Genomic DNA, 27,177 nt, shown 5'->3' with positions numbered 1-27,177 from the left:
ATAACAAATGATAATAATAAAAAAATAATAATCATAAGAATACGAATGATCGAATAATAGAATATTTATTTCGGATAATCTACTATACCGATGACCAATTGCATCAATTTACAAAACTATCGATGTATTTCTAATCAAGATCAAGCAAAAATCTTTGACACACTAATTTTGCACTCACGATTCTTTATTCTTCGTTCACGAATCATTACAAGACCACAACGCAACGAAATCGATGAAACACGTTTAACAAACATTCCCCGTTAATTCCGTCGCGTTCTCGAAGAAGGCAGAATTGACGCTGGCTGGCGGTGTCACCAATGTGCGACTGTTGCCCACGCTACGGCAGTCCGCGCTCTCGCAGCTCGGTGTATCTCGTTGATCGCAGCTCCGCGAAATCGCATCGTTCTTCTTCAGTTCGATCACTGCCCGCGGGACAGGCAGGAAACACTGATCCTGAAGACCGTTTCGTTTCGATCGGCAAGCTTCGTAGCGGTCCAGCAGAGTGGAAGGCACGTAATCCCTATAACACGTCAACAATTCCTGCGGTTCTACCCGAGGAACATGGTTGTTGGGGCAGTCCGAGGTTTCCTTGGGAGCCGCGCATCCTGGTTTGCCTCTCGCCTTCGAGTCCCTCAGCTTCGAGCTAACGCAGTCAACCAGTTCCATCGCCTTACATTGTTCCTCGACTGGCGCATTAGCAGCTTCTGACGTAGTGGCGGACTTAATCGATTCGCATCTAATCGCATCGGCACAGTCCAATTGAAGCTGATCGACCGAGCTCGATTCTGATTTCGAATTCTCTAGCGGAGAACAAGGTCTAGGACGGGTCGGCCGTGGACAGCTTACCCTGCTCTTAATGGGACTAGACTTTTTGTTTTCGGACGGATCCAGACCATTCCTGCGTTCATTTACATCGTTTCCAAGGGCCGGCGCACTCGCCAGGCATTTCTGCTCGTGGAAAGACTCGCCCGGTGCCTGGGTTATCCTAGCGGACGGTCCGTCGGAGCTCGACTTCGACTCCATGTTACCGCAATAGCGCTCGCAATCCGTCGGATGATTGATCAGACGCGTTCTTGGTCCATGTTTGTCGACCCTCGTTTCGAGAACGTTCTGCACACACCCGTCGTTCTGCGACGGTCGTTGGTAACTCATAGCCGTCGGGTCACCGTCTTCCACGCTGGTCTCGTAGTAGTTTTTCTCGCGGCTCGCGATCCCGCTGAAGCGCTTGGTGACCCTAGCCAATGTCCCCTTGCGACTCGCCGTGCAATCGATGAAGGTCACCGCCGGATCACGCGAATTCGCCTCGCAGCTGGAGGCTTCCGCGATCCTCTCCTCGACCGGACCGTATAGGATCCTTGAGTACGGACGATTACCGTCTCTGTCAACTTTGGTGGTCTCCAGCTCCGTCGCCAGGTTCGGACTGTCCGTCGGCACCATACTGGCCAATGCCGTCGCTCCTCCTGGACGCTTCAGAGACTCTAGGCAGTACGTCGTCCCGGATGATGCGTTGTTTTTACATGTTCCATTACCATATTCTTCGGGGCAGTCTTCGGGCTCCTTTGGCCGGGATATGATTCTGCGGAATGGAAATGTTTCGTGAGAAATGTGAACTCTTCGCTTCCTTTCTTCCTAGCTGAATACAGGGTGGTTCACATATTTCCATCTAAATGTCTCCACCAATAGCGACGTTAGAAACGAAGTTGTTATAGCAAATTTGACTGTTAGCGAAAGACGAATGTGACGCAAGATATAGTCAAAATATGTGTATATACAATAATTAACCCTTTGCACTCCGAGCTGTTTTAAGTCGATATTTAAAATCGTTCCTCTGACCTATAGTATTTCCATGTGAAGTAACTTACTGTATTTTATCTTATGTATTTACTGGATTTATTATAATATTATAGTGTTAAATAATGTTAAATGATGTTATTATAATGTCAAAATTATTTTGAAACGTAATAGAATAGTTTTTCATGGCGCCTTAGAAGCGCCGCTTCGAGTGCAAGGGGTTAATAATTACATATAACGTATGAATCTTTGGTAAAAATATTAAATGTCCTGACTGAAATATTCAACAAAAATAGTAATAAATTTTCGTATTTTGTTCTGTCACTAATTTCAACAGTTTATTAAATACGATATAGCTGTAATATGCGTTTATCTAACTTTTATTTAAAATTAAACTAACAAGATCAAAATATCGTCTAGGTTGACGTTTCACCGGTGTCCTAAAATGAAAATCAAATAATCTTACAAAAATGATATATTAGAAAAACCTCGCAATTGGCAAAAGTCGCGTCAAGAAGAAATGAAAAATAAGATAATAACAAATTTATTTTTCATTTGCTGTCTTTTTATACGTTCTCAAAGGGTCTAAGACACTCGTCTTGATCCTTAATCTAATTAAAAAAAAAATCGATCGATGCCCGACCCTGCGGGAAATAGGTCAAGAAAGCGTTAAGAGAATCGTGAAATCTTTAGTATCGGTAAACGATCCTTCGGCAAAGGGCGTCGCTAAACTCGCGGGTTCGGTCTACCGTGGAACATCTGATTTATTTGCCCGGAGCCCTGTCTTCCTACCTCGATAATGGGCCTGATGGCGACTGTTTCGTCTCGACGAGAAGGCACATCTTCTGGGTGGCTGTGTTCCCATCCGCAGGTACCTGGACAACATGTGCCACAGGTTGATCACCTTCGAGACGACACTCCAGGACCGTAGATCCCGATGGATAGCGCGGACAGCAGGTGGTTGCTGAACGTTGAAGGCCACGGTGCTGTTGGAATCGAATTACATACAGCTCGTATCGTCGCGCACGGTCTTTGCTGCTCCTTCATCCTCCCCGCCTGTCCCCGCTGGCCTTTTCGTTCGCTATCTTTTTCGCGAAAACGCGTTCGACGCGCACACGTCGTCGTTATTCTCCGTTCCGATCTTTTTCTCTTTTTTTTTTTTTTTTATTATTTTTTCGTTATTCGACTGCGTTACGCTTTCTAAACAGCTTTTACCAGGCATTTCTCGCACGCAACCACGAGGTGTTCGATTGGAAAATCGGCGTCTGTGTCTGCACTTTGTTTGCGTTCCGAGGCTTCTGGGTCTTGAGCAACTCCTCGGATCGTGACGACGGTGTATTGCGCTTCACCGTATCAATCTCTCTCGGTTTTGCTTCGCTTCCGGTGAAGCGGTCGCGTTTGGCGAACGGATTCGTTTAAACACGAAAGATGGGATCGGCGCTTTCGCAGAGTCGTCGAATATGAAATTAAGTTTTAATTAGAGAGAAGACGGACGCGTTCATTTTTGTTAGTACGAGGGTTTGTTACTGTCGGCTTGATGCGGGGGGAATGTTTGTTAATTATTTTTTAAATAATCGCTGTAGTAATCTGTTCGGATTTGAGTGGCCACTTTGAAACGCTTCTAAAAATTGTTAAATTACGTTACAAAATAATGTATACGTTGTCATATTTACTTGTATTTGAAAAGAAACATTTGATTATTGAAAACTGTTGATTAGAAACATTGTTCTGGATTTAGAACTAAAATGGCTTCGAATGCAAAGGGTTAATTCTAACTTAAATAATTGATAATGTTGAAGTGATTTTAATATTCCTTATACTTCTATATCGATGTAATATTTTATATAATTCATAATTTATTCAGAATTTGTATAAAATATTATACACTCATTCAATAATATTACAATGATAATTCTATACGATATTCTTGTATTTTTAAAATATCGTAAACAATAAGTTTGATCAGTTTCTCATTACTAAATGAAATATCGATGCTGCGACAAATCATTTTGTTATTTAAAAGCTGATTGAATTATACCTTTTTGATTGTAATACTTAATTGGTTAGTGTTATAATGAAATTGTACAGGCTAGAAAACGCTCCTGATATTTGAATTAATTTTTGACGGTAACAGATAAATATATCTGCGATTTACCAGCGTGTAAAATTCTCCTAAAATTCTAAATAGAAAATTATCCTGTTAACCAAATAGAATATTCAGTATTAATTTACAGTAAGTATATCTTACCGCAGCTGGTGTTGGCTTGGCGTTCTTCTCGAACTCCGTGCACACTCCTAACAATTCGCCTGTTTTCTTATTTTGACTGCAATGGAACAAATATCTAATCACAGCAGTGTCTAAAAGAATATTTACAAAACGTATGTTTCGAAAATAAGAAAAAAATCTTGTATCTTGTTCGGAAATTCGTAACACTTGACTAACACGTTGTTCCTTATATTTCAGGTGAGTCTAAGAGGAAATCTTTACCTAAGGATAGTCGGTATGATTCTCAGAGAGCACATGGTAAGTCGAATTTGCAAACTTAATAAACGACCGAGTAACAAAAAGTACGATTACAAAAACCAAAGTACAGTTTTACAGCATCTCTAATTAGGGAAACACGTTATCAAAAGCTCCTGATTTAAAAATCTGCCGGCGAACTTACAATTTGAGTACGTTAATCCTCGCTGGCAAGGCAAATTTCTCACAGGTCTCCGTCATGGTGAAAAATTATGCTCCACCATATATCCCTTCTCCTCTGAATTTTATGCCGAATTTATAGTCTTCGAAAAGCTCATTCACGCATAATTTGGAAAACACGGAAACTAGGTTCCTCCACGGGAAATTTAAATATCCTTCATGTCCAAAGCACTTGAAATCGAATACGGATGACGATGGTCATCATCTGTTTCGATTCTGATCATTCATTCTCGTAATGAACACGAACTATGCAACTTCCGATTGATCATGAGGCGTGTAAAAATACGAGAGAATAATTTGAAAGATAAAATAAACATTCCTCAGCAGTGACATGCATTCTTGTGTCATGGTAAGATACGATTACCTTATTAATCAGTCACGTGGTAATACGTAATTCAGATGTCCATCCAATTAAATTGCAATGTACGTAATTCGTAATATCAGTTGGAATACGATTACAATATACTAGTAATTAAATTGCATCGCTTTCGAATTACGACGTAATTGTATTAGATTAATTACGACTCAGACGAAGTTGTATTAGATTAATTACTAATTAGGATGTAGTTGAATTACATTAATTGCGAATTAGAATGTAGCTGAATTACATTAATTGCGAATTAGAATGTAGCTGAATTACGCTAATTATGAATTACAATGTAGTTGAATCAGATTTCGAATTCCGATGTAATTGAATTAAAATGAAAAATTATGATGTAATTGAATTAAAATTAAGAATTAAAAAATAATAACTTAGTAGATAATAAGAGCAGGAAATGTACAGAGGCGACGCAAAATTGGAATGTGAAGGAAAAACATAAAAATGTACGCAAAATTGAATTGCAACATAATGTAATTAGCACAACACTGCACAGAACGGTATTCTAACATTTTGTAAATATTAACCCTTTGCTGAAAAGTAATTATGTAACTGTTAAGAACAGTTTCCTCACAGAACTAATTCATGTATCGAAGACGTAAATAATGAGAGAAATGAACAATGTATACTGATATTTTTCGCACGTGCATATATACAGATTATATGCTTGCAACCATTGATATAATACGTACATTTTCGATATCATCAACATGCCGACATTCGTCCAAAACGGTTTAATACTTAAAAGACGAGCCTCGGGTCTATCTTGACCCATGATATAATGTATATAGTTTTACAGAATTGGCTTAAATTTGTATCATTAAGGTTTACGGAAAACCTACTTTGTCTAACTGGAAGAATAGTTAGAAAACAATGTTGAAAGAAATTACTAAACAGAATTGCAAATGACCCGAGCTCATTAAATTATATAGATCAAAATTTATAGATCAAACAGCTTCACCGTCCAACTGTTAAACTAAAACAATATTTAAACCAAAACGGTTATTATAAAATACAATGCACCCCATCAATATTTATGCAACAGCAAACTATCCTTCGCGGTTCCACAAGTTCACGGCGCCATGAAAAATTCAATACCGCATAAATCCCCGTTTATCGCCCGCGATCTCGGCAACCGAAACTATCATTCAATTTATAAATCCACGATCAAAGTAGCAAAATCTCAGCCAACACCCTATAAATCAAATCGCAGCCGGGACAATCAACTTGCAATCAGTGCCTCAATAAGCAAACTTTAGCTCTGCTTCGATTCAAAGGCGCATTTATTTCCCCCGTAAGTCCAATAAAGCCTCTCACGGGGGGTAACCCTTCCCCTCCTCCTCTGTGTACCCTAGTCAATCGACTATCGACGGTGTACTGCATAGAACTGATTCACCGGTATAAACGACGCACATAACTCCTTATCGAAAATTTCACGAGCATGAATCACCGTGAAAAAGATAAGTGCTCCGCCGGGGACCGGTAAACGCCAGATGAAATATCGAGAAGTCGATGTATCGGGGCGTCGTGACGTTTACCTGTTCAAACACCGCGACAGCCACTGCCTATGGTACCAGTATACAGGGTGTTTCCTCAACTTTCGCACACAATCTCGCCAACGGTCCTGTTAATCCGACACAAAAAATATTTCGAACGGAAGTTTATCGGTTTCCTATCGGTTACACGATCAAATATTGAGTTAACAAGATCGTTACTTTTTCCGTAAATAGTCGAGGCCATCTTCATTTTTTTAAATGCCATTCCACGTACTTCACCGAGAGGCTTTATTGGACTTATGGGAAATAAATGCGCCTTCGAATAGAAACAGAACTAAGTTTGCTTATTAAGGCACTGATTGCAAATTAATTATCCCTGCTGCGATTTGATTTATAGGGTGTTGGAATATGGATTATATTTTAGGTATTATGGAATATGGATTACATTTTGAACATGGAGCTGTAACATAAATTTGTCACAAGTTCAATTTATTCAATTTATTTAATTTACATATATGGTTTGTGTTTATGAACTTTTTTCTGAATTATTATTGTATTTTATATTCATCGTAATAGCCGACCTGATATCTTTCTTCTCATTGAATGTTTCTACTGGCAGTTTTTTTGTAACAGACTTATCAATGAAATAAAATTAAATAAACGATGCAAATTTCAAATTTGTCAGTGCAAGTCATGTTATAGATCATTGAATTCGTCTTGACTACAATAATATAAAGAACATGCAATGTCATTTAAAAAACTGATAATGTCCTCGTTTCTCTATTTAAACAATTATTCTTTGAAGTTCGATAATTTTTCATGTCACTAATAATAGATTAATAACCTTTCATCCTAAGAAGCAATTTCTGATCAACGAAAATGCTCGGCGATACGTCTACAAAAATTAAGTAAACACCTTGTATACACGCGCGGGTGTACATGTGTATAAACGTGTTATATGCATATACATAAATTTCTATATATATATATATATGTACACAGCGGTTTCGTTACGGTCGAACGGTGGAACGAGCATAAAAGCGGCTGCGTGGTGCACGGTCCCGCAAAAATCGGCGGACCTTTCGCTTCGCGGCTCGGCAACACGCTCCGAACACGCTCGCAACACTTCCAGAACACTGGCTCAGACCGGCGACCGTTGATTCGCGATCTGGTGAACCTGACTCGAGCGTTTCGCAATATCGCGCCGGTTTCGCAACCGATCGGTTCCGATCGACGCCGAAAGAAAGACGGAGAAAGAGAACGAGAGAGATAGATAGATCGTTCTTAATCGTCCGATATAATTGGAAAATCAATATCACCGGGCGTCGTTTCACGATTGTGAAAACAGCCGGGGGAAAGGTTGCTGGCAACGGCCGATTCGTTTCGATGAATATTGACAGGCTGCCCGGCAGCGAAAGGTGAAACCAGTCCGCGGCGATTGTTATCGGGTCCCGTGTTGCTGATACACTGGTTTATTACACGAGAAATAGACGGATTCGACGTTCTGCAAAAATGGTAACCGTTCGAGAGACGTTACGGCGAACTGGTTTTCTACGCACATCCTTGAGGTTTTGTTGTCTCAATTGTCGGGGTTATTTTGATGACGATCTTGAGGTGGATTCACTTCGACGGCTGAGGGCTGTTTAACGCGTTCGCTAGTCGTCTTCGGATCGGCTGGATCTTGCTTCGCCGGTCTGCTTCTTTTGTTTTGTCTCGTTCATTTGCTGGCGGCAGAAACCCTTTACTACAAAAGACGGTAATAGGGTCAGAGTCCCAGTTACCGACATATTAAGCATTATTGTTCGTTCATCCGTGTATCTTCAAATGAAGTTCACTTTTTCAGTAAAAATTCACTTTTTCTTGCATTCCATGCCTATTAATTCTCTAATTCTAAAACTAAATATTTACATGACCTTTTTATAAATATGATTTGAGTATGAAATTAATGAAAAATAAAAATAATATAAATGTAATAAAAATAATTTAAATCATCGAAGCTTGAAAAAGCTGTTACCAGTTATTATTGTGACCCCAGTTATTATTGTGATTATTGTTTATAGTGATTTAAAAGTCTGACAATTTACATTTTGTTTCTTAATCGTATCAGTAAGTGAAGGGTATACAAGTTGCTCGCGACAGTACTTTATAATTATCTATTAGAACTAATGGAGTACCTAAATGAATTTATTTTATTAATGCAATATCAAACGTTACATTGAAATTTTTCTGTTCAATATTCTTCGCCATTTATTGTAATTTAATATTGTAGTTTTCATTTCTGAGGACAAATTATAGTATACTTCAACAACAACCTGATAAATGAGAAAAAGTTATTGCAACTAATGGCGAACATATAGTTAAACATAATTATTTATTTTATTGACTTGTTGCCGTAACATTCTCGTCGCGGTAACAATGACTTGGTGTTTTAATAATCTCTTAGAAGAGAAAGAAAATATTTATTCTACGAATTTCAATTTGACTTAAAAAAAAAAAGACAGATCGACAGTTCTTGTTCTGAACAAGTCATTACTGAAATTTCCATTACTAGTCTCGTCAAAGTAAGAGTTAAATTGGCAAGGTTAAATCAGTGCATGGAAATTCTTGTCTCCGCGAACGTCCGTGAATTACTGCCTAGTCTGGAGACCTAATCTTTTCGGTATTAGCGCAGGAGAACTTGACTCTTCTGACCACAAGGAGTTTCTCGGCTAAATGGATTATCTAACCCCAATCCTAAACCCATCGTAGGACTGGTCCGTTCGTGAAACCTATCCAGTCACCCCGTATAAACATAAAACACACGGCGGTTCCAGGGCTGTGTCACGGTGTCGGTATGCCCTAGGCACTTTTATTCTCGACACCGGCGCTCCCCCCATTTCTCTCCTCGTCACTATGCACCGCTGCACTAGACTTTCTTTTTCAGTCCTCTCGCTTGACAGAGCATGTACACGTGTATACGTATGCTCCCTCGCGAAATGAACGCTCGCGAGCGAACGACATCCTAATTTATACCATGTGTTACATTTTTTTTTAGCCACGATAAAGTATGTCAAAATTTTGTGTTTCTTTTTTCGTACACTCTGATTCATGGTTGCAAACGGTTTTCCCAAATTCGAATTTCTTAGGAACCGGCTTAAATGATTAACTGATGACGGTGGGAGGATTACGCTTGATTTCGTTAAAATGGTTCTAAATTTGTCTATGTATTTCATAAAATATAATCATAAAAGTATGAATATATTTCGTGGAATAATGTAATAAAAATATGAATATCTTTCATAGAATAATATAGTAAAAATATGAATGTGTTTCGTAGAATAATATAATACAAATATGAATGTATTTCATAGAATAATATAATAAAAATATGAACGTGTTTCGTAGAATAAAATAATGAAAATACGAATATTTAATCTTCCCTCAATCATTTCAATAGATTGAAGTTTATGAAGCTGCCTCCTTACTTCATTGGACATATTAAATATACAAATTTATTACTTATAAAATTACTCTAATAAGCATTTACTATCCAAATTATTCTATCTATTCTGAAAATTAACAATAAATTGATTCTAAAACTTAAAAAGAAAAAAATTAATCAAGAACTATGGAAAAGCATTATAATACTCAATTTTCATTCAAATCGATTATTTTCCGAATTAATTCGTATAAAGCTAAATCCTTGGTCCAATAACAAATAACTTCTTATCCCAAAGCATTTCTCTTCGAATAAAATCATGGATATTATTTATCTAGATAAATGTTAATTCGCTTCGATATCAATTCGACAATGTCGAATAAAACTTTGCTCATTCTCATCCGTAATTCGAATAAAATGTTATCGAACTCCGTCGTCGAGAAACATAATTCGACGCTGTCGGCGCTTAGAACTCGCAAGTCTCCTCTTGAATTTCGTTAGCGGCAGGTCTGGAATCTTTTTTCCGTGCATCCGAGGTGCACGCGGGGCGAAACGGCCCCGGGAGCGTTGCATTCCCTGACCATTAGAAGCGAGCCGGCAATTAACGTGTTACCGTCTTAATTCCGCCAGCCCTCCTCGGCGTTCTTTCGTCGCGCAGAAAGTAAGTGCCGGATTTATGGGGAGATTAAACGACGTCGGGGAAAAGAGATTAAGGGACAACGGATGCGCATCGCAGACGAAGCCGGGAGAGTCTTGCGTGGGAAGAAAAACGACGCCGTTCGAGGCACCGCATGGAACGAGGGAAGTGCGTGTGTCTCCTCTTTCGACGTCCTCGACGCGTCTTTTCTATCCTTTTTTTCGTCTTCCCCTCCTCTCCCTCTCTGTCTCTCTCTCTCCCTCCTCTCGCTTTCTCGTTTCTCCTGCCTTTTTTCGTCCGTCTTTCTCTCTTTCTCCCATTTCGCTCGTCTCGATCTCTCGACCCTCCTCGTCCGCGCAGGCTCTCTCCGCCTTTACAGTTATCGAAGACACGTTAGAGGGAAACGGTAGTCAATGACGGGACGGACCCACCGTTCGGGAGACGTAAAGCGATACGAGGGACAGGGAACGATATGGAACTAATTTATCGGTGCCTCGTTAACACGCCTCCAGAGTCTCTGCGTCCAATTCTCCGCGGACATTACGCACACTTCGCGTTATCTCGCGCATTATGCGTACAGCTGGTCAGTTCTTTCTCCACGAGGTCGTTTTTGTTCCTCGATTAGATCCAGCCTGCGGACATTCTTCGTCGGATGCGCGATGTGGATCCTGTAACGCGACCGGAAAATTTTACTTGCTTTAGCTAAATCTTGTCGGTTGACTCGAGAACTACGAAATCAGGTGAAATGCCTCGGTCGCCGACTTTTAACGAACTATGCTGGAACTAAAGCTTTCGAACAGCTTGCGACGAGATGAATATTTCTCGTATTTCGAACGTGGAACGTCATACTCGTCACTCAGATTCAGTTTACAAACAATTCTTACTCAGAAACTATAAATACTATCGTAGTGAATAGTATCATACATATAAATAATAATACCGTAAGTACCATAAATTCTCTCGAATTGATCCTCAGCTTGTAAACGAATATGGAGAATTCGAGGAAAGGGAATACGAGTATTCGAACCTCGCGGCTCGTTTTTATAGTTGTTGACAATCAGTGATTATAGCAGAAGATATCAGACATTTTAACAAATTGTAAATTCTACGAGAAATGTATTTATTACAAGTTTGAGGCAGAATTTAATTTTGTGGAATATTAAACAGCTCCAAAATTACTGTTACTGTTGAATTAATTAGATATAAAATTTAACTTTCCGTTACACTATTTTGCAAACATTCTCCACGGTTATGATATTTAATCGACTACCATTTTACGCAATTTAAAAACGATTTAGCAGAACTCACAATAGCTGTAAGTAAAATTAATTTTACACTTTTTTTTCAGCGCGTAATTGACGCCGTTTATCTAAATCAAATCACAGAGTTTTCCCTTCTTGTTTGCTCGTTTCCGACTTGAAGTCAATTTAGAAAATATACACAAATACGCCACGATCAAGCGTTTACATGTCTATTAGAAAGTTTCATCGAGTCCCGCGATCTAAGTGCATAATCGTGTATGCCATAATCGCATAAAATCGGCGGTCCTCTGACGACCGAACGAGATGGGACGAAAGTTATTTAACACGGTGGAAGTGATCGATGCCATCGCATGGAATGTTGCGCATTAGGAATTGAAAAGAATCCTTGACAAATTGTTATCGAGGACCATATTCGGGATAGAAGGAATTTGAGGAGCGAATCTGTGAATCATATATGGTTAATGATAATGTGATCCAATTTAACCTTTGCTAGCGGGTGCCGGTGTTTTTTTGCCACCTTGATGGACGATCGTTTTAACAGAAATTACTTAGCGTATTAGTGACACAGCAGAAAGTAATGAATTATTACGCGGCTAGCAAAGAAAATATCCGCGGGTAACAGCCTTCGCGATTTTCTAGATAGCCGGGTAATATCGGAAAAATTTCCATTATCAAGTTATCAAAAATGATTGATTTCTTTTGCATATTATTTATTCTATTCAATATGCTTATTATGAGAGATCCATGAACAAATTATGAAGATTATCAATGAATTAATTAGGTATAGATCACAAATTCTGCAGAACTATTAATTAGCAGATATGATAATATTAATGAACAGGTAATAAAATCTTTTAATCATTTCACAGTTACGGTTATTGTTTTATATTACTTTTTTTCCATAGTTAAATAAAGGTAACATAACGGTCGAATATTTTAGTTGCATAAACGTCATTTAAAAATTTGTTTAAGGACGTGATATAATAAGTTGTTCATCGTTGGCACAAACAATGTTCGAACAAATTATAATTGCTTTTAGATGTAATTACACGCGATATTCCCAACGAATATTATACTTGTAAATTAACGTCAAAATATTAATTAGTATCTAACTTCGATAGCATTACCTTAGTACAGACTTTCGTATCTCCATAAATGTAACCGATGTGAAACCGAAGCAATAATTATTACGACTTCACCGGTGATTATTCGCCATCGTGCGCCACGGGTACCGCAGATTTTTCTCATCCGGAATCCCCCGCGTCTCGTAGCATTAGCATAAACTTCATCGGCGAAGTGGTAACGTTTAATTGCGCGAAGCAGATTTTTCCGGGAACCGCTTGATAGAAGTGTAGTATTATCCCCGAAGGCGGCCTGTACACGAAGTACCTGCGCGTACTTCGGAAGATTTCTGCCGTTCGACCGGGGGCGGTTCGCGCACCGATACAAAGTTTCTCGCGGTTGCGATCGGCCGCGAAGATCGGCCTTTAATTTAATTACAAACCGCGGTAAATCGTGCGCGCTTAAGTCCCATCCGGCTGCCGTAATAATCGAAAGGCCTGGTATATGAGTGACACACAAAAGAGGACACGAGGAAGCGTTCCGCTAATGACTAATGTCGCTGAAACTAATTACTACCCTCGCCGACGGTTCCCCCTCGCGATTTATCTCTGCCGCGCATCGATAAGAGGGCCGAAGGGCCGGCCGGCGAATAAGTTTGATTTATATCACGGCCGCGTCCGAGATCGGCCGGATTGCATTAGGCTCGCCTGCTAATTACGGTTTATTGTATCTCGATGTTCCGCGATTTGCGCCGCGCGGCGACCTTTCGCCAATTCAGGATTGATGGCGGGAATCGTTAATTAGGACCGTCCCGAACCCGTTTTCTTCGGCGATCGATCGCCTGGAAAATTCAGCCGTGTCCCGTGGATTTCTCCTTTTGGGATCCTCGCTGCGATTATTTCTTTCGTGAACGAGAATGCTGCGAGACGAGGGTGTACGCATGAATAATCATGACCCGACTGTGGATCTTCGTCCAAAATGGAAATGGTCTGCGTTGATTGTAGGAAATAGAAAATTCATTTTTTCTTCAATCATCTTAACGAGTTCTGAATCATATTATGTTCGATATTCTGACATTCTTTTAATTTTCAATTTCGATATTTTAATTTTAAGTTGTTGATGCATTATATTATTAATTTGTTATAGATGCATAAATCCGCTATTTAATCATGATGGTCGAAGATCTTTATACACTTTAAGTGATATTTGATATTAATGAATAATTTAAATTACTGACAAGTGAAATAATAATATGGTATCTTTACCAACATGTAAAATATCCTATATAATGTATCGAATAATATTATTACACCGAAAACAATTATGAGAAATGTTATTCAAATTGTATCATTGGTCTCCAAAATTATTTGTATAACATTGTTTTTAATCATAAATTATATATGTCTCGTTTATAATCTGCAGTGTTTACTTCGATAATGAATTTACGTGTTTCTCGTGCTCGCCATCTGTCTTCATTTAGATCTATAATTTCCTTCGGTTATTTACTAAAAATTGATGCAATTAAAATACCGATCTAGATGGTTAATCCTATTTAATAACTCCATAAGATCGTAATTTAAAAGATTGCTGACCTATTTACTTAGAAGCATGTGGTACCCTAATGTCTTGTATTCTGGTTCTACAGTCAATAGAGCATCATGATTGGTTATATAAAGATTTATGGGTGTACATCTCGTTAGCGTACTCCTCGCTTCACCCCATGGAGCTCGTAACATGAGAAATATTAGGTTGTTGTATATGAAATGCCGGATCCCTTTGTAGCACCGCCATAATGTTATTCATGCTTGCAAAAAAGAAAAACAGCAATATATTCACACCTTCGTCACTGGAAATCATCATTTTAACGGGTGAACTTTTCATACGATTTCCTAGTATCGTTTTATACATATTAGATGTATTGAGAGTTAGGTTTAAACTTTTTAGATTAATTGTTAAATTATTCTCTTCGGTCTATATTAAATATTATTAAACACAAAATAGAAGAAATAAATAGGTATTTTAAGCCATTGTGATATCATTTTCGTCACTGTTATAATAATTAGAACTTATTCAACTGTAATGATTTCTTTAAGAGAATGTAAAATTTATATTTGTTGTATGCTCCCATTTAATTAACATGTTGACTGCCACGGCACTTTCAAGGATTCCGGTCCCAGAAGCCAATTTAATTTACAGTTTCATTGTACGACCTTTGTCGTAGATATACAAAATTGATCCGTAAAGAAGTTACGAGATAACTCGTAATTGGTGTCCTGGGCAGGTAAACAACCTGCGAGATATCTCGTAGTTGGCAGTCAACGTGTTAAGTGCATAAGTAGTAATAACAAGAAAAAAAGAATGATATATCAACTTAACCTGGTAACTGTTGCAATCTCTTTCAAAAGTGTGTATATTACTATAATTATTTATTTATACTATACTAATTACACTATAAGTACACACATGTTGAATCTCTTCATATTTTGTTTAAATACGACACATTTGAAAAATACAGGGTGTCCTGGAATTCGTACCCAAGTATATTGTATTAAATCGTTTACAAGTTGAACGAACTTTGAAGTCGATTATCACGAAAACGGAGAACCGGAAGAAAAAATTTTATACCAAAATATTTTCTTCCTTTTTTATGTAGAATCACCCCCTGCCCGGTTGTACTACGACTTCCGGGACACCCTGTATATAGTTCAATAACTAATATATGGTGAGTATACTCGTCATGAAGAAATTGCAACATTTTGTATCATGACGATTATACTTGTCAAAGTATGACAAAGTGTTAATATACATATGTAGATATTGTTGAAGGAAATGCATAGTATGACAACAGAAAACCTTTTCCTTAGGTAGAATCGCATTTTCGACCATTGTGCGATGTTCCGTTGGGAAAAGGGTGGTAAGCAGATCGATCTCGTTTCAGGGAAGGGTGCACAGAAATAAGACACGCGAAAGGGTGGCGTAAATAGCAAAGAAAAAGGATCGAGGCTGGCCGACGCCAGCAGTCTAAATAGTAGATCTAGATGGCCAAAATTTTGTGCACCTTCGAATTTACATTTTTTGATAAAACATCAGAATATATAACTGTTATTATTTAGAATGTGAAAATGTTATTATTTACAATATTTTATAACATATGCAATATACATGTAGGAACGTAATCAAATATTGTAAGGACACAAAAAATAGAATCTATAATTAAGTAGAGAGAACAAACAATAAGGTGTACAACACAAATCGCTAAACTGTTGTAATAAAAATTAGTAAATCCCTAATAAGCATAATCTTATAATTTTTACAAGATGAGACAAATTTGTCACTTTCAGAACTCGGTATGATTAATATTAAACATGAGAAATGTTAATACCTTAGCATGTCATGTAAGAATTCCTGACATTTTACGAAGAATATTTCAATAATAACATTCAATTACCAAATATAACGTATGAATAATATAACAATTAGTGTATTGCCACATTTATCTAATGGGAAAGATCGTTTGCGCCAATTAAATAAATTAAGTTAAAGCAAATTAAATGAAAATGAATAAAATTGAAATAAATTCAATCAAAGCAAATTAAATTAAATCATGTTAAATACAATTTACAAGCGCATAGAGAAAGAACTTTTCACCATCGTTCTTCAAACTAAAGCTACAAAAATATAACACCTTCGGTATTTACAAAATTGGATTTTGACCACCTAGATCTACCGTTTAGACTACTGTGCGTCCTAGCGAGCGAAAATTCCGAAGTGACGACGGGACAAGCCGGCGAAGAAAGGGGAAGACAGAGCGCAACGGGGTACGCGTGGCGAATGAAAAAGAATCTCGTGACGCACGTTTCGCTCACAAAGAACCAGGATCCGTGGCAGACCGGCGTAATACGGCCCGTGGCTTTTCTTATTGCACGCACGATCCGTCACGCGTGCACGTTACAGATCCTTATGCGCGTCGTTTGCAGGCAACAGACGCGTTCGCGGCGCCGCCGATGCTTATCTACGATCTTCGTGGAATCGATCGCGATACGCCGCAGCGCGATTGACCGATGCATCGGGTCGTTGGGATCGAGAGGAAATTCGAAGGAGGGCTCCCAAGGCTGCTCCCTCTCTCTCCCTCTCTCTCTCCCAGGTTCGGATCGGATCGAATCGGATCGGATCAGATCGATTCTACGATTCGAATGCGCGCCCATCGGGAAATAGACTCGTCTTGCACTCTGCAATCGCGGGGCATTGATTGAACGCAATTTCTCTGTACCGGCCGGATACGCTGCTATTTCTGGCGCGCTAATTGCGAGGCCCAGATCGAACCGCCGATCCCTTCCTAGAATTTAGGGTCGTAAACGGAGTATGGATGCTCGCGAATGGCTTATTTAACGTGATCGCGGCGATGAGTTTGCGCGTGGCTCGAGCTACGCACCTCCTTCTAGACGAATTCCTCGAATGCCGTTATTTCTTGGCACTTTTCTGATCGAGGAATTCCTGATGTCTGATCAAAACGATCAAAAGCCAGCTAACGCGACAATGGGAAACTACATGGAAACAATCAGCCCCACTCCATATAACTAACATTACAGAAAAATTTTTCAGTAACTATCAAATGACCAGTACACTACCCAGGAGGGACCAAGTAGCGATTACCCGCATCCGAATTGGTCATTCCAGATACACACACTCATATCTGCTAACTAAAGAACCATTCCCCACTATGTGAAGAATGCAACACCCAAATGACAACGGACCACCTAATCTTAAACTGCCGAAAATACAATTATATGCGCACCAAACACAAACTAAAACCACTGCTCAAGGATAACATAAACAGCAACAAAATCAAGGACCTATTAAAATTTCTGAGAGATACAGGCTTAATAAACAAAATATAAGGTCTATTTAAATAGAAGGTCGCTAATAGCCTTGCAGCTGATACGACGTTAAACCTCTAAGAAAAAAAAAAAATTTCTGATGTCGACCTTTGGAAATTTGTTTTTTCTTTGTTCGTAATTGTGCACGGGTAGATGCGGCGAATGTGTGCTAAACTGATCGTTATTTAATCCTTTGAATGATATAATCGCGAGTGAATTGTTTTATCAGATACTGGACAGAATTTTAATTTGTTTTATGGTTGTAACTTCTCTTAAAAGTGTGCCATTGATTTTAATGCAATTGATACATTTTTACATAACACTTGCAGGACATTTGTAGATGTATAATAGAACTATTGCGTAAATTTTAATGTATTAAGGATACGACGAACGTTACTTTTTATACAGTATTCTAGAGTATATGAATTTATTTTTGTTAATTTTTACAGACTTTCTTAAGTCCTAATTCATATAGAAAATAAAAAGAGGCGTGGTATTGTTTAATTAATCTCATTATTTTCATAACTGAAATGATTTTTTCGATTGTAATAAATTCTTGGAAGAGGCAGGAAAGTATTTATTGCATGAATGCATTTGGACGAATAAATATTACCAATAAGAGAACAGAATTTGAGTTCAACTCGAAAGAAACGCCACAAATGAAAATAACACCACAAATGAAAAGAAAAACCACAAACGATACTTGAACTTCTATAGCAAGGGATTAAGCGCTATGAACTGTTTGCTTAGCACAATTCGCAGAAGCGAACGGGAGCAGAAAAAAAGTCGATCGTCGCTACTTCAAAATGCAACACAGCGGCGTCGATGTAAAATTACTCGATCGGATTGTAGCGCGTGCACATTTCTCATGCCCGCGATTGTACAAATGCGCAATCATCCCTGGCAAAGTAATTACTTTCTTGTTGAAAGCAAGTTCGAGATAGTTGCAATATGGCCGCGAGTTTCTTCGCATTGCCAGCAGATCGGAACGTTTCAGAACACGGAACCGTCGCGAAGAAATCGGTGGATCGATCGAGAGCAATTTCATCGATGATTCGCCGATTCGGTAAACGACGATGTTCGAAAGTCGATGGTGGATCCTCGCCGAATCAGGCTCGAAATGAAGAAAATGGCCGTTCGAACGACTGCTTGTCGGCAGCGATGAAAGCGGGACCACCCACCGACGAAGTTGAAATTTAAATGGCACCCACTGGCGGGATGAAAGTCGACGCGGCGCCCACCGGACAGATTGAAATTTAAATGGCACCTGTTCGCGGAGATGTACTTGCCGAACGACACCCACTATCTTCGTGGTTATTTAAATCGCAAGGTCCGGCCGTCGGACGGCCGCCGAATCGAGGTCTTATTAGAGGATTATTAAACGTCGATGCTGCGCCGTGTTGCCGTCCCGGGACGGCCGCGGTTTAATTGATAATTGATCGAGTGTCACAATAAGCCGGGATGAAGTTTGCTGCTGCTCTCCTAACTGTGTCAAGGAAGGGAATTATCTTGGGAAAGGTGTATCGTGCCGTCTGTTTTATTAATCGCTCGTAGATAGAGGCGACGATGCGTGCGGAACGTACACCCCCGTCCATAAGTATGTCACTTGTGCTGGATGGAACAAACGGGGACTATTCGATCAGGCGGTTGCGCGCTCCGATATTTTCTCTTGGAGCGATGCTTCGAATCGCGAAGGATTTTTCAGCAAATGCAAATTGTCCGTTCGATTAAACAAGCTGCTTGAATCCGGTGAATTAGTTTTCCTCGACGAATGTACACACACGTTTAGCTAATATCCATTCTGACCGATTATGTCAGAGGCTATTTCTATCCGCTGCAGATTAGTTGTATTTCTATCTCAAGTGAATCCTTACACGGAAGTACGAAGACATGTGAAGGAAGCTAATATTTAACCAGTTAGCTGTTTTTAACGAATATTATCGTTGTATAAAATATCTCGTTACGAGTATAGGCGTTAAAAGCAGCTAACTGATTAAAAAGGATATATCTGTATTTAATAAATTATAGATCTTATGAAGGTGTAGTATTTAAGTGAAACATACAGTATAATTACAGTTATTTACACACTTTTCAAACATGTTGCAACAGTTAATTGGTTAATGATATTACATAATTGGTATTTCTTTAGTATTTCTGAAAGGACGTGCACGTATAAATTAAAATGAGTAAATATTTGATGCAAAACATACAACGGTCGACAAAAATGAAGGAAACCGAGTAATTAACACGTGTGTAACACATTTCATTGTAATCCTTTTACAAACTCATAGCTGTTTGATTAAACTGCACGAAATGTATACCCTATAATCTTCAAAAACATGATGTAACTTGCTAAGTTAGCATACATTACTCCCTCTAAACGAGAGCTTTAAATACAACATCCTTCGAAATCGTTTTGTTTTGAAACCGATAAGTAAACTGCTGATTTCTGTACATTTATCGTACATGCAAGTTTTTGAAATGTTATGAAATGTTTGCGTTAACTGAACATCTCCTTCAGAACATTCCTTCCTTCGTATTTCTATTAAAAAGTTCACAAAAATGTGAATTTATGAATTACAATTCATATGGCGGCGGATGTTATTATAGAAAATTAAAAGCAATTAATACCGCATAGCGTTTACATAAGAGTTTACTTATTTTTAAGTTAAATGAAATCGTAGATAATGCGAGCAACGCTATAAAATTTTATGCAAAAATGCGCAAATGGAAGAGTGACGCAACAATAGCGGTCGCGCTGCCGAGAGAATTGCAATTCTAATTTACCAATCAAACTGAAGCCTTAATTCTAAGAATTACAAATGGGAACGACACCAACACGGTACGCAAGGCCCACAGCTTGCACGACACACCTACCACCTGAAACTCAAATTCCAGCAATGATCGCGCAATTACGGTTGTCGCTGTTTTTACTTGCATAATGATAACACCGCGTTGCTCGTTTCACGTTTACCGGATGATTAACGTGAACGCAATGCTCGCCGCGATCGTTTCACAACGCGAAAGAATTCGATAAAAGTTCCTGCCAGTTTTTTGTCGGTCTGGCTACCGGTGACTCACTGCCATTCAGTTTCTGATTTGCGAGACGTTTTCCAAAACGTGACTTGTCCGTACAGTTTGTTGCAATGTTACGAGAATTGCATGAAAATGAAAGATAAGGGTCGATAGATATGGAATTCATATGTCTATATGAATCATATGGAAATTTATTTATTTTTGTTTATTAGAAGCGATCTCTGTGTTTGATTCTCTCTGCGTTTTGATGCATTGTTAATTTTGTACCATTTTAGTAGAAAATTGAAAATACTGTCAATATTTTTGACAAGATGACACACGTGTTATCAAAGTAGACAAAGTGTTTTCTGAATTTTTCTTCGACAATTCTTGATATTATAAAAATATTCCTATGATATAAATGATTAGATAAGTCTGTTTATTCAAGCGTGTGATATAATAGAAATAGTATTTAGATACATCCAGTTTTACCATTGTTATTAAACAATATATTAGTAGCGTGATTCTGGTATCAATTTCAGTAATCGTGGAACTGTAAATTAATTTTCGAACTTCTTTTCACTCGTCCAAAAAATCAGGATCAAAATTAACATATTTCGTTCTGAACGTCTTTCCAATATTAGCATCATCTGGATCATGCGAAGAAATTCATCAGAAGAGAAAACATCCCGACAAATAATTTGCATCGTTTCCCCGAAAAATTGGAATTCCGTGAGGAAAAGTATATCCGTCCGTTTCTAGATCAAGCAGCAAACGGATGTCTAGAAAACGACACTCTACTGCGAAAATGATCGACCTCGAATGTAGGATTCAGTAAAAGCGACATAGTTCCGTCGAGTCAGCTGCTGATAGATCTTTTCTCGCTACCAGCTGCATAATGGGTCGTTTCTTTTTGTGAAATGGAAACCGCGATTGTAAATCGTGGGACTCGCTCCAGTTTCGAAAGGCAGGAAAGTATAGCAGGAAATCGAGGAAACGATTATCGATCGTGATCGTAGGTCGGGAATGAGTCATCGCAGTTTTGAACGTGCGGCGGCGGCGGCGGTGAAACAGCGATCGGCCATTTTTGCACTGGTTTTGTACGGTGGGGCTCGTTCAACGGGGTGAAGGAACTGCAGCGTATCTAGGACAAACACTTTCTATTTCAATTCGAAAATAGTTCATTAAAATTTAATCAAGCTCTCCAAACTTAACGCTAAATCCCATCGCGATCAAACGGCCGGTTTGACGTCTAAAACTGATCAAAATTATAAACACGCCTTCGTTCGATAGACTGCACTACTTAGGCGAGAACTGTAATGAAAACTGCATAAGATTTAAGTAATTTCGATGTTTTCACTTTTATCAGGCTCTTCGTGCCAGTCGCTTTTACTGCTCGGTAGGTTTATTATTAAGTGAAACCGCTACGATGACAGAATTATTACAAAATGTGCGAAGAAAAGCGGAATTATTTCAACATATAAAACTCGAACGAAAGTGTAGCACGGTTTAAGTGCGAGATCAATTGCGATAGCGAGCATTATAAAAGTGCTATACTCGTACGTGATATGTACTTAGAATTACCGCTGGATTGCTAACTACAACTTTACGATTCCGATACTTCCTTGTGAGATAGTGAGAAGTGTAACAGAATGTAAGAAATTATTGCTAAAGATAGTTAAAAGATTGCAACACTTTTTATGTATTGCAATGACAATGACAACTTAGTACATGCGGGAATAAATTAAGAAAAAGAAACCAGGCAACGAAAGGATTTATATATGGTTAATTTAACATAATGTTTTCAAATGAATTGGACAGAGCAAAAAGTCGAGCGTTAAATTAATTGTAAAATATATTTTACGATTATTTGAACGTTCCGAGGTTACTGAAAAACGAGACATATTAATCTCGAACCTCCGAGAAACTTTGAAGAAATGAGAAAGATACAGAAATTAGTTGATATCAAGAACTATGCGACTGTATATTGTTTTATATAATTTTTATATCAACAACTGCTAAAGAGAAATTCGGAAAGCAGTCATTTTGATTATTTTGATAGTTCCTTTTAAATCTTAGTGAAAAATATTGCCAGTGTTTAGTTCATCGGTAAAATAATACCAAATTAATAATCAACTTTAATAACGGCTACTGTCATTGCACAACGATTATCTAATTCCCATGTCATTGACCCCTTGCACTATAACAACGAGTCAGACTCGTAATAAAGATTTCATGCAGCATCTGCTAAATATGAATATTATTCATTTCGTCTAAATCAAAATGAAATTGAGATCTTTTGTTATTGAAGTCTAGAAACGGAAGTGAATAAAGACAATATAATAGACAAAAATTATCTAGTCTTATTAACGAAAATACTAAGGACAAATAAGTGGTAATCAACGCAGCGTGAAAGGAGTCGTGGTACAAGGGGTTAATGTAAAACATTGAAAAAATATATTGTTCGATGAACTCGAATTGCGTTTGAGTCAATAGAACGAACATGTGTATTGCACAATTTCAATAAGTTCTACTCATCCATAACGTCTTCTTTCATTTATTTCTTTTGTAATCTTCTTCCTCCCTAATACCTGTTCTATGTAAAAGAACTCTCCGCGGGCAAAGAGTAAAGTTTGTTTCCAGAATTGCTTTGGAAACAATCAAATAATACTACCACGATCTGTAGACTGCATCTATTCGGGGCTAACTGTATACTGAACGGTGTAAAAGGAAAGGAAAATAAAGCTCCTAAACGCAGTCGGACAAACCTAACCGACGAACCGTAATTGATACACAGAATGAACACCTCGGACGTGCAGCGACTTTCATCCACATAAATCGCAGTCGGAATTAGATTCGTGTGTATCATACCAGGCCGCGAAGAAAGCCAGCAACGTAGCCTCTCCTAAATGGAAGTCAGTGGGCCCCGACAAGGATAAAACGGGGGCCCATATAAACACGCGTCACTAATTCCATGTAATTTCCTTGGCATTAAATAATACTCGTAACTAAACGAATTAAGATGATTATATCGTAATTATTGAAATACTACCGAATATCTTAGTTAACTGTTTATTAATTATCCTGTGCAGCTCGGTGCATTTAAAGCGGGTTATTGTTTGCATAACGAGGTGAAATAAATATTCAGTAAGGAAGTGAAACTATGGTGGGAACTTTCGTTTATAAACGAGTCTCCGAAGCTGCGAGTTTCATTCGATTATTATGCGGTTTGCGTCTCCGGAGATAGTTCTGTAAGAGACAAATATATTTGATGGATTGAAAAATTTGTTACATAAGAAATAATATCAGGATTTTATTAACTTTTTATTGTATATTAAAAGTTGTAAAAAAAGATCGGACCGTTGTTACATTGTTTGCGTCACACGTTTCGCATCGCGCGTTGCATCGAGTCGTCGCGAATTTGCGTTATAACAGAAAAGGACGTTTTTACAGCGAGGTTCAGGTTTGAAAGCGAGAAGCACATTAGAAACGCTAATTTATTTGCCATTAAAATGACATTTTTGCGTCGCCTACCTAGTTTATAGCTTAATAGCGGGTCGCATAACATCAATATGAAATTGGATTATGTAGCTGCATATACGATCACTCGCGTGATTCGTTTTTTTTAGGGGAGATTAAATCGACTGCATCCGAACAGTTACGTAACCAACTGATCTCGCCAAAGTTAATTATAAAAAAGCTACATTCCCGCATTGGATCCAGTACAATCACTTTCGAAACAACATTGCGGTGATCTACCGACAGGATCTCGTCTAGTACTCTCTTCAGAATTCTTTTTAGCTGAAGTGGTTTTAAGTACCTGGACCTCGTCCGATCACAGTCGTTTGAAGGTGATGCAACGAACTTCTTGAACTATTTATAAATGATATTGCAATAACCTTCATTTTCTAATTCTAATTAAATTTTCCTGGGAAAATTATTCTTTGAAGAATTTAAAGTAAAGTAAGATTCAAGTTTATTTCTCAGATAAAATATTCTATGCTAGAAGTATTTTTAAATTAATTAGTTATATTATAGTGAAAAATATTTTATTTATACTAATAAATACATCAAGAAATCGTTGGAAGTTTTAATTTTTCACACCAAGCATTTAAAAATAAATTAAATATTCTAATTCAAAATGTGAGAATATTTTTATTTTCTACACCAATCGTTTAAAGAAATATTGAGACTAAATTAAATATTTATCTCAAACTAATGAAAATTTATTTTATGTACAAATAATTTATGATTCTATATAATTTAATTTTACAAAATAAATAAGAGAACGATTTAATTAAATGTAAGTAAGAAAATGATTAAGCAAAGTTCGTACATATAGTTTGAATTTACAAGGAGAAGTGCTGCTCTATGGTAACATTAGTTCATTGATAATATTATCTGCCCATCGTGATTACGAATCTCCCATGCACGGAAAACGAATTAAGATGACAATTTCGAGTTAATCGGTGACCTCAAAGCAGGACTGAATAGGCCACAGGGTCACTTGTTCGTGGCCTGCTTGCATCGGTTCAACATTCAGATACCATCAAATAGAACTCATTATACCATTCAGCAGCGTTGGAGGGTATAAATAATTCTTGCAATTCCTAGGTAGAGTGGTTGCGGCTTAAACGGTAAAAATCATTCGACCAAGTTATACGAATAGCTGCAATGGATTCAGCGTTTGTTACTTTGCGCATTATGCAACTGGCACACTGCAATAATATACAAGAATAGTACACGCATGAAAGTCACATAAATCGAACTTAGTATTGGAAATGATTTCAAGATCTATATTTATATATATATATATATTATTAATTCTGTACCAGTGTTGTATACTTTCTATTATTTATTTTCCTGTTTGTCACTTGAATATATTAAGGTTTTTCATTGTATGGAGTAATTTATGGGAATCAGGTTCCTTTTATTACTTAGGGGATATTATTATTTTTTACCTTCAAAATTTATAATATGACTATAACAGGCTTACAATTGTTTTTACTAGAGCTAATATTAATTATCAATCTGGTTGATCGATAAGAAAGTAAAATCCGTCACGAGAAATTTAAGTTAAACATATGAAATATCAGTATGAAATATAAATATGAGATATCACGGTTAATATCTCCCTATATTAACCGTGACGTATTCACAATGCTTCTTTATTTCTCTTTAATTAACAATTGAATTTTTCTTCTTAAACATATGTTTCCATAATTTTAAAGTGAAGAAAATAACAGTTTTTGAAGCACGTGTTGAACGGAGAATTGTCAACACAGTGTGCATGTCTCCCAAATTTTGGATCCAACAGATACGAAGTAGTTCTTAACACATCAACCGTCAAACCTGTTTTGAAAATGTCTGTTTTAGACGTCGACATTGCAAAAGATAATGAAACAGCAATAAGTAAATAGTAAGTGAGTAAAGAAATACCGGTAAGTAAAAAATGATAATACGTAAGAAGTAACAAATAAATCCTTCTTACGATGCCTTCATGACCTTTACAACACCTGACGAGTTATCTCGTGGTTGGCATTGAATGTATTAAAAGTGCAGGATTATTATAAACAGAGCTTCGCCTTTCTATGTTGGACTATCTCGCCTACAAGTTTTGCTTTTTCCTATTGGGACTCCAACATCTTTATTAACTTCAAAAACATAAAACAATTTATAATACAATAGAAGGCTAAAATATCTTGTTCACACATTAAAGACGGGGGATCTTGACGAAAGTATGCTACGTAACGCTTCAAACCACAAAACATACTAAATACAAATTGTAGTGCGCATGGATTACGCAATGAGGTTGCAAACCGTACTAATACGACTCCCGCCTTTAAGCTACAATCGAGATAAATCGTAGTACTACGACTCCCGCCTTTAATGTGTTACAAAACAAATTTCTCGAATCACATTCTCCAAAACACCTCGCACGACTCCAAGAATTCATTGTTCCCAGAAACGCCATGAACACACAGTCGATAAAATAACAAGGAAACAAACAAACCGAAAGAAAACATAAAAAGTTCTCGAAACTTTTTAATTACACGATTCTAATCCGATTAATTAAGAACCCGTGAAGCAGTGCATCGGACACGCTCGTCGATCCGTAGTCGGTCCTCGATCCTCCACACCACACCACACCATCGAGCGGTGGGTTCGCCATGGCCGGCCAGCAGAGGCGCTGCTCGCCTTCGGTCCGCTTCGGATCGAGCAGATAGTCGTGAGCCCGTCTGCGGTGCGGACGATCGTGCGACGCCGCTCTGCTCGTATCCCTTCGCTCGCGGCGCGCGTGTGTCTGAAAACCCGTGGTGCTTGTCCTTGGAAAAAGAAACGGCCGAGAGAGAGATGCTGGTTGCTCATCCGGGCGGTTTGCGCGCATTCCTGGAGCGAGGCGACGGGTCCCCGGGGCCGCGGGAGGGCCCGATTCCGTGGCAGTGACTCAGACCCTTTTACTTTTACGTCGTGCCGGAGTAGTGCCCCTATCCCGTGCTATCCGTGTCGTCGCTCGATCTCGACACACGTCGTCTCGA

At 38.2% G+C, this 27,177-nt stretch overlaps 2 protein-coding genes across 7 annotated transcripts in view; one reads left to right on the top strand and one right to left on the bottom strand.

The window, feature by feature from the left end:
* Positions 1-27,177, top strand: part of Raskol (Ras GTPase-activating protein raskol) — a 335,723-nt gene that overhangs the window by 138,235 nt on the left and 170,311 nt on the right. The window lies entirely within an intron of this gene.
* On the bottom strand, positions 244-4,513 carry LOC144474613 (uncharacterized). Its single transcript, XM_078189693.1, has 4 exons — positions 4,458-4,513; positions 4,040-4,115; positions 2,584-2,777; positions 244-1,576 (listed from the first exon to the last, which is right to left on the bottom strand). The coding sequence occupies exons 1-4, from the start codon at positions 4,511-4,513 to the stop codon at positions 244-246; spliced, it is 1,659 nt and encodes a 552-aa protein (XP_078045819.1).

Source organism: Augochlora pura, chromosome 8 (assembly GCF_028453695.1).
Source record: "Augochlora pura isolate Apur16 chromosome 8, APUR_v2.2.1, whole genome shotgun sequence".
NCBI classification, from domain to species: domain Eukaryota; kingdom Metazoa; phylum Arthropoda; class Insecta; order Hymenoptera; family Halictidae; genus Augochlora; species Augochlora pura.
The sequence above is the reverse complement of the archived record's forward strand: the minus strand, read 5'-3'. Positions and strand labels throughout refer to the sequence as shown.

Excerpts from the sequence above, each read along its gene's own strand:
- LOC144474613 (XM_078189693.1), bottom strand. The coding sequence starts at position 4,513 with ATGACGGAGACCTGTGAGAAATTTGCCTTGCCAGCGAGGATTAACGTA. Across the intron at positions 4,116-4,457 it reads AGGATTAACGTACTCAAATT|TCAAAATAAGAAAACAGGCG; the intron begins GTAAGTTCGCCG and ends GTTCCATTGCAG. Across the intron at positions 2,778-4,039 it reads CCAAGCCAACACCAGCTGCG|CACCGTGGCCTTCAACGTTC; the intron begins GTAAGATATACT and ends CGATTCCAACAG.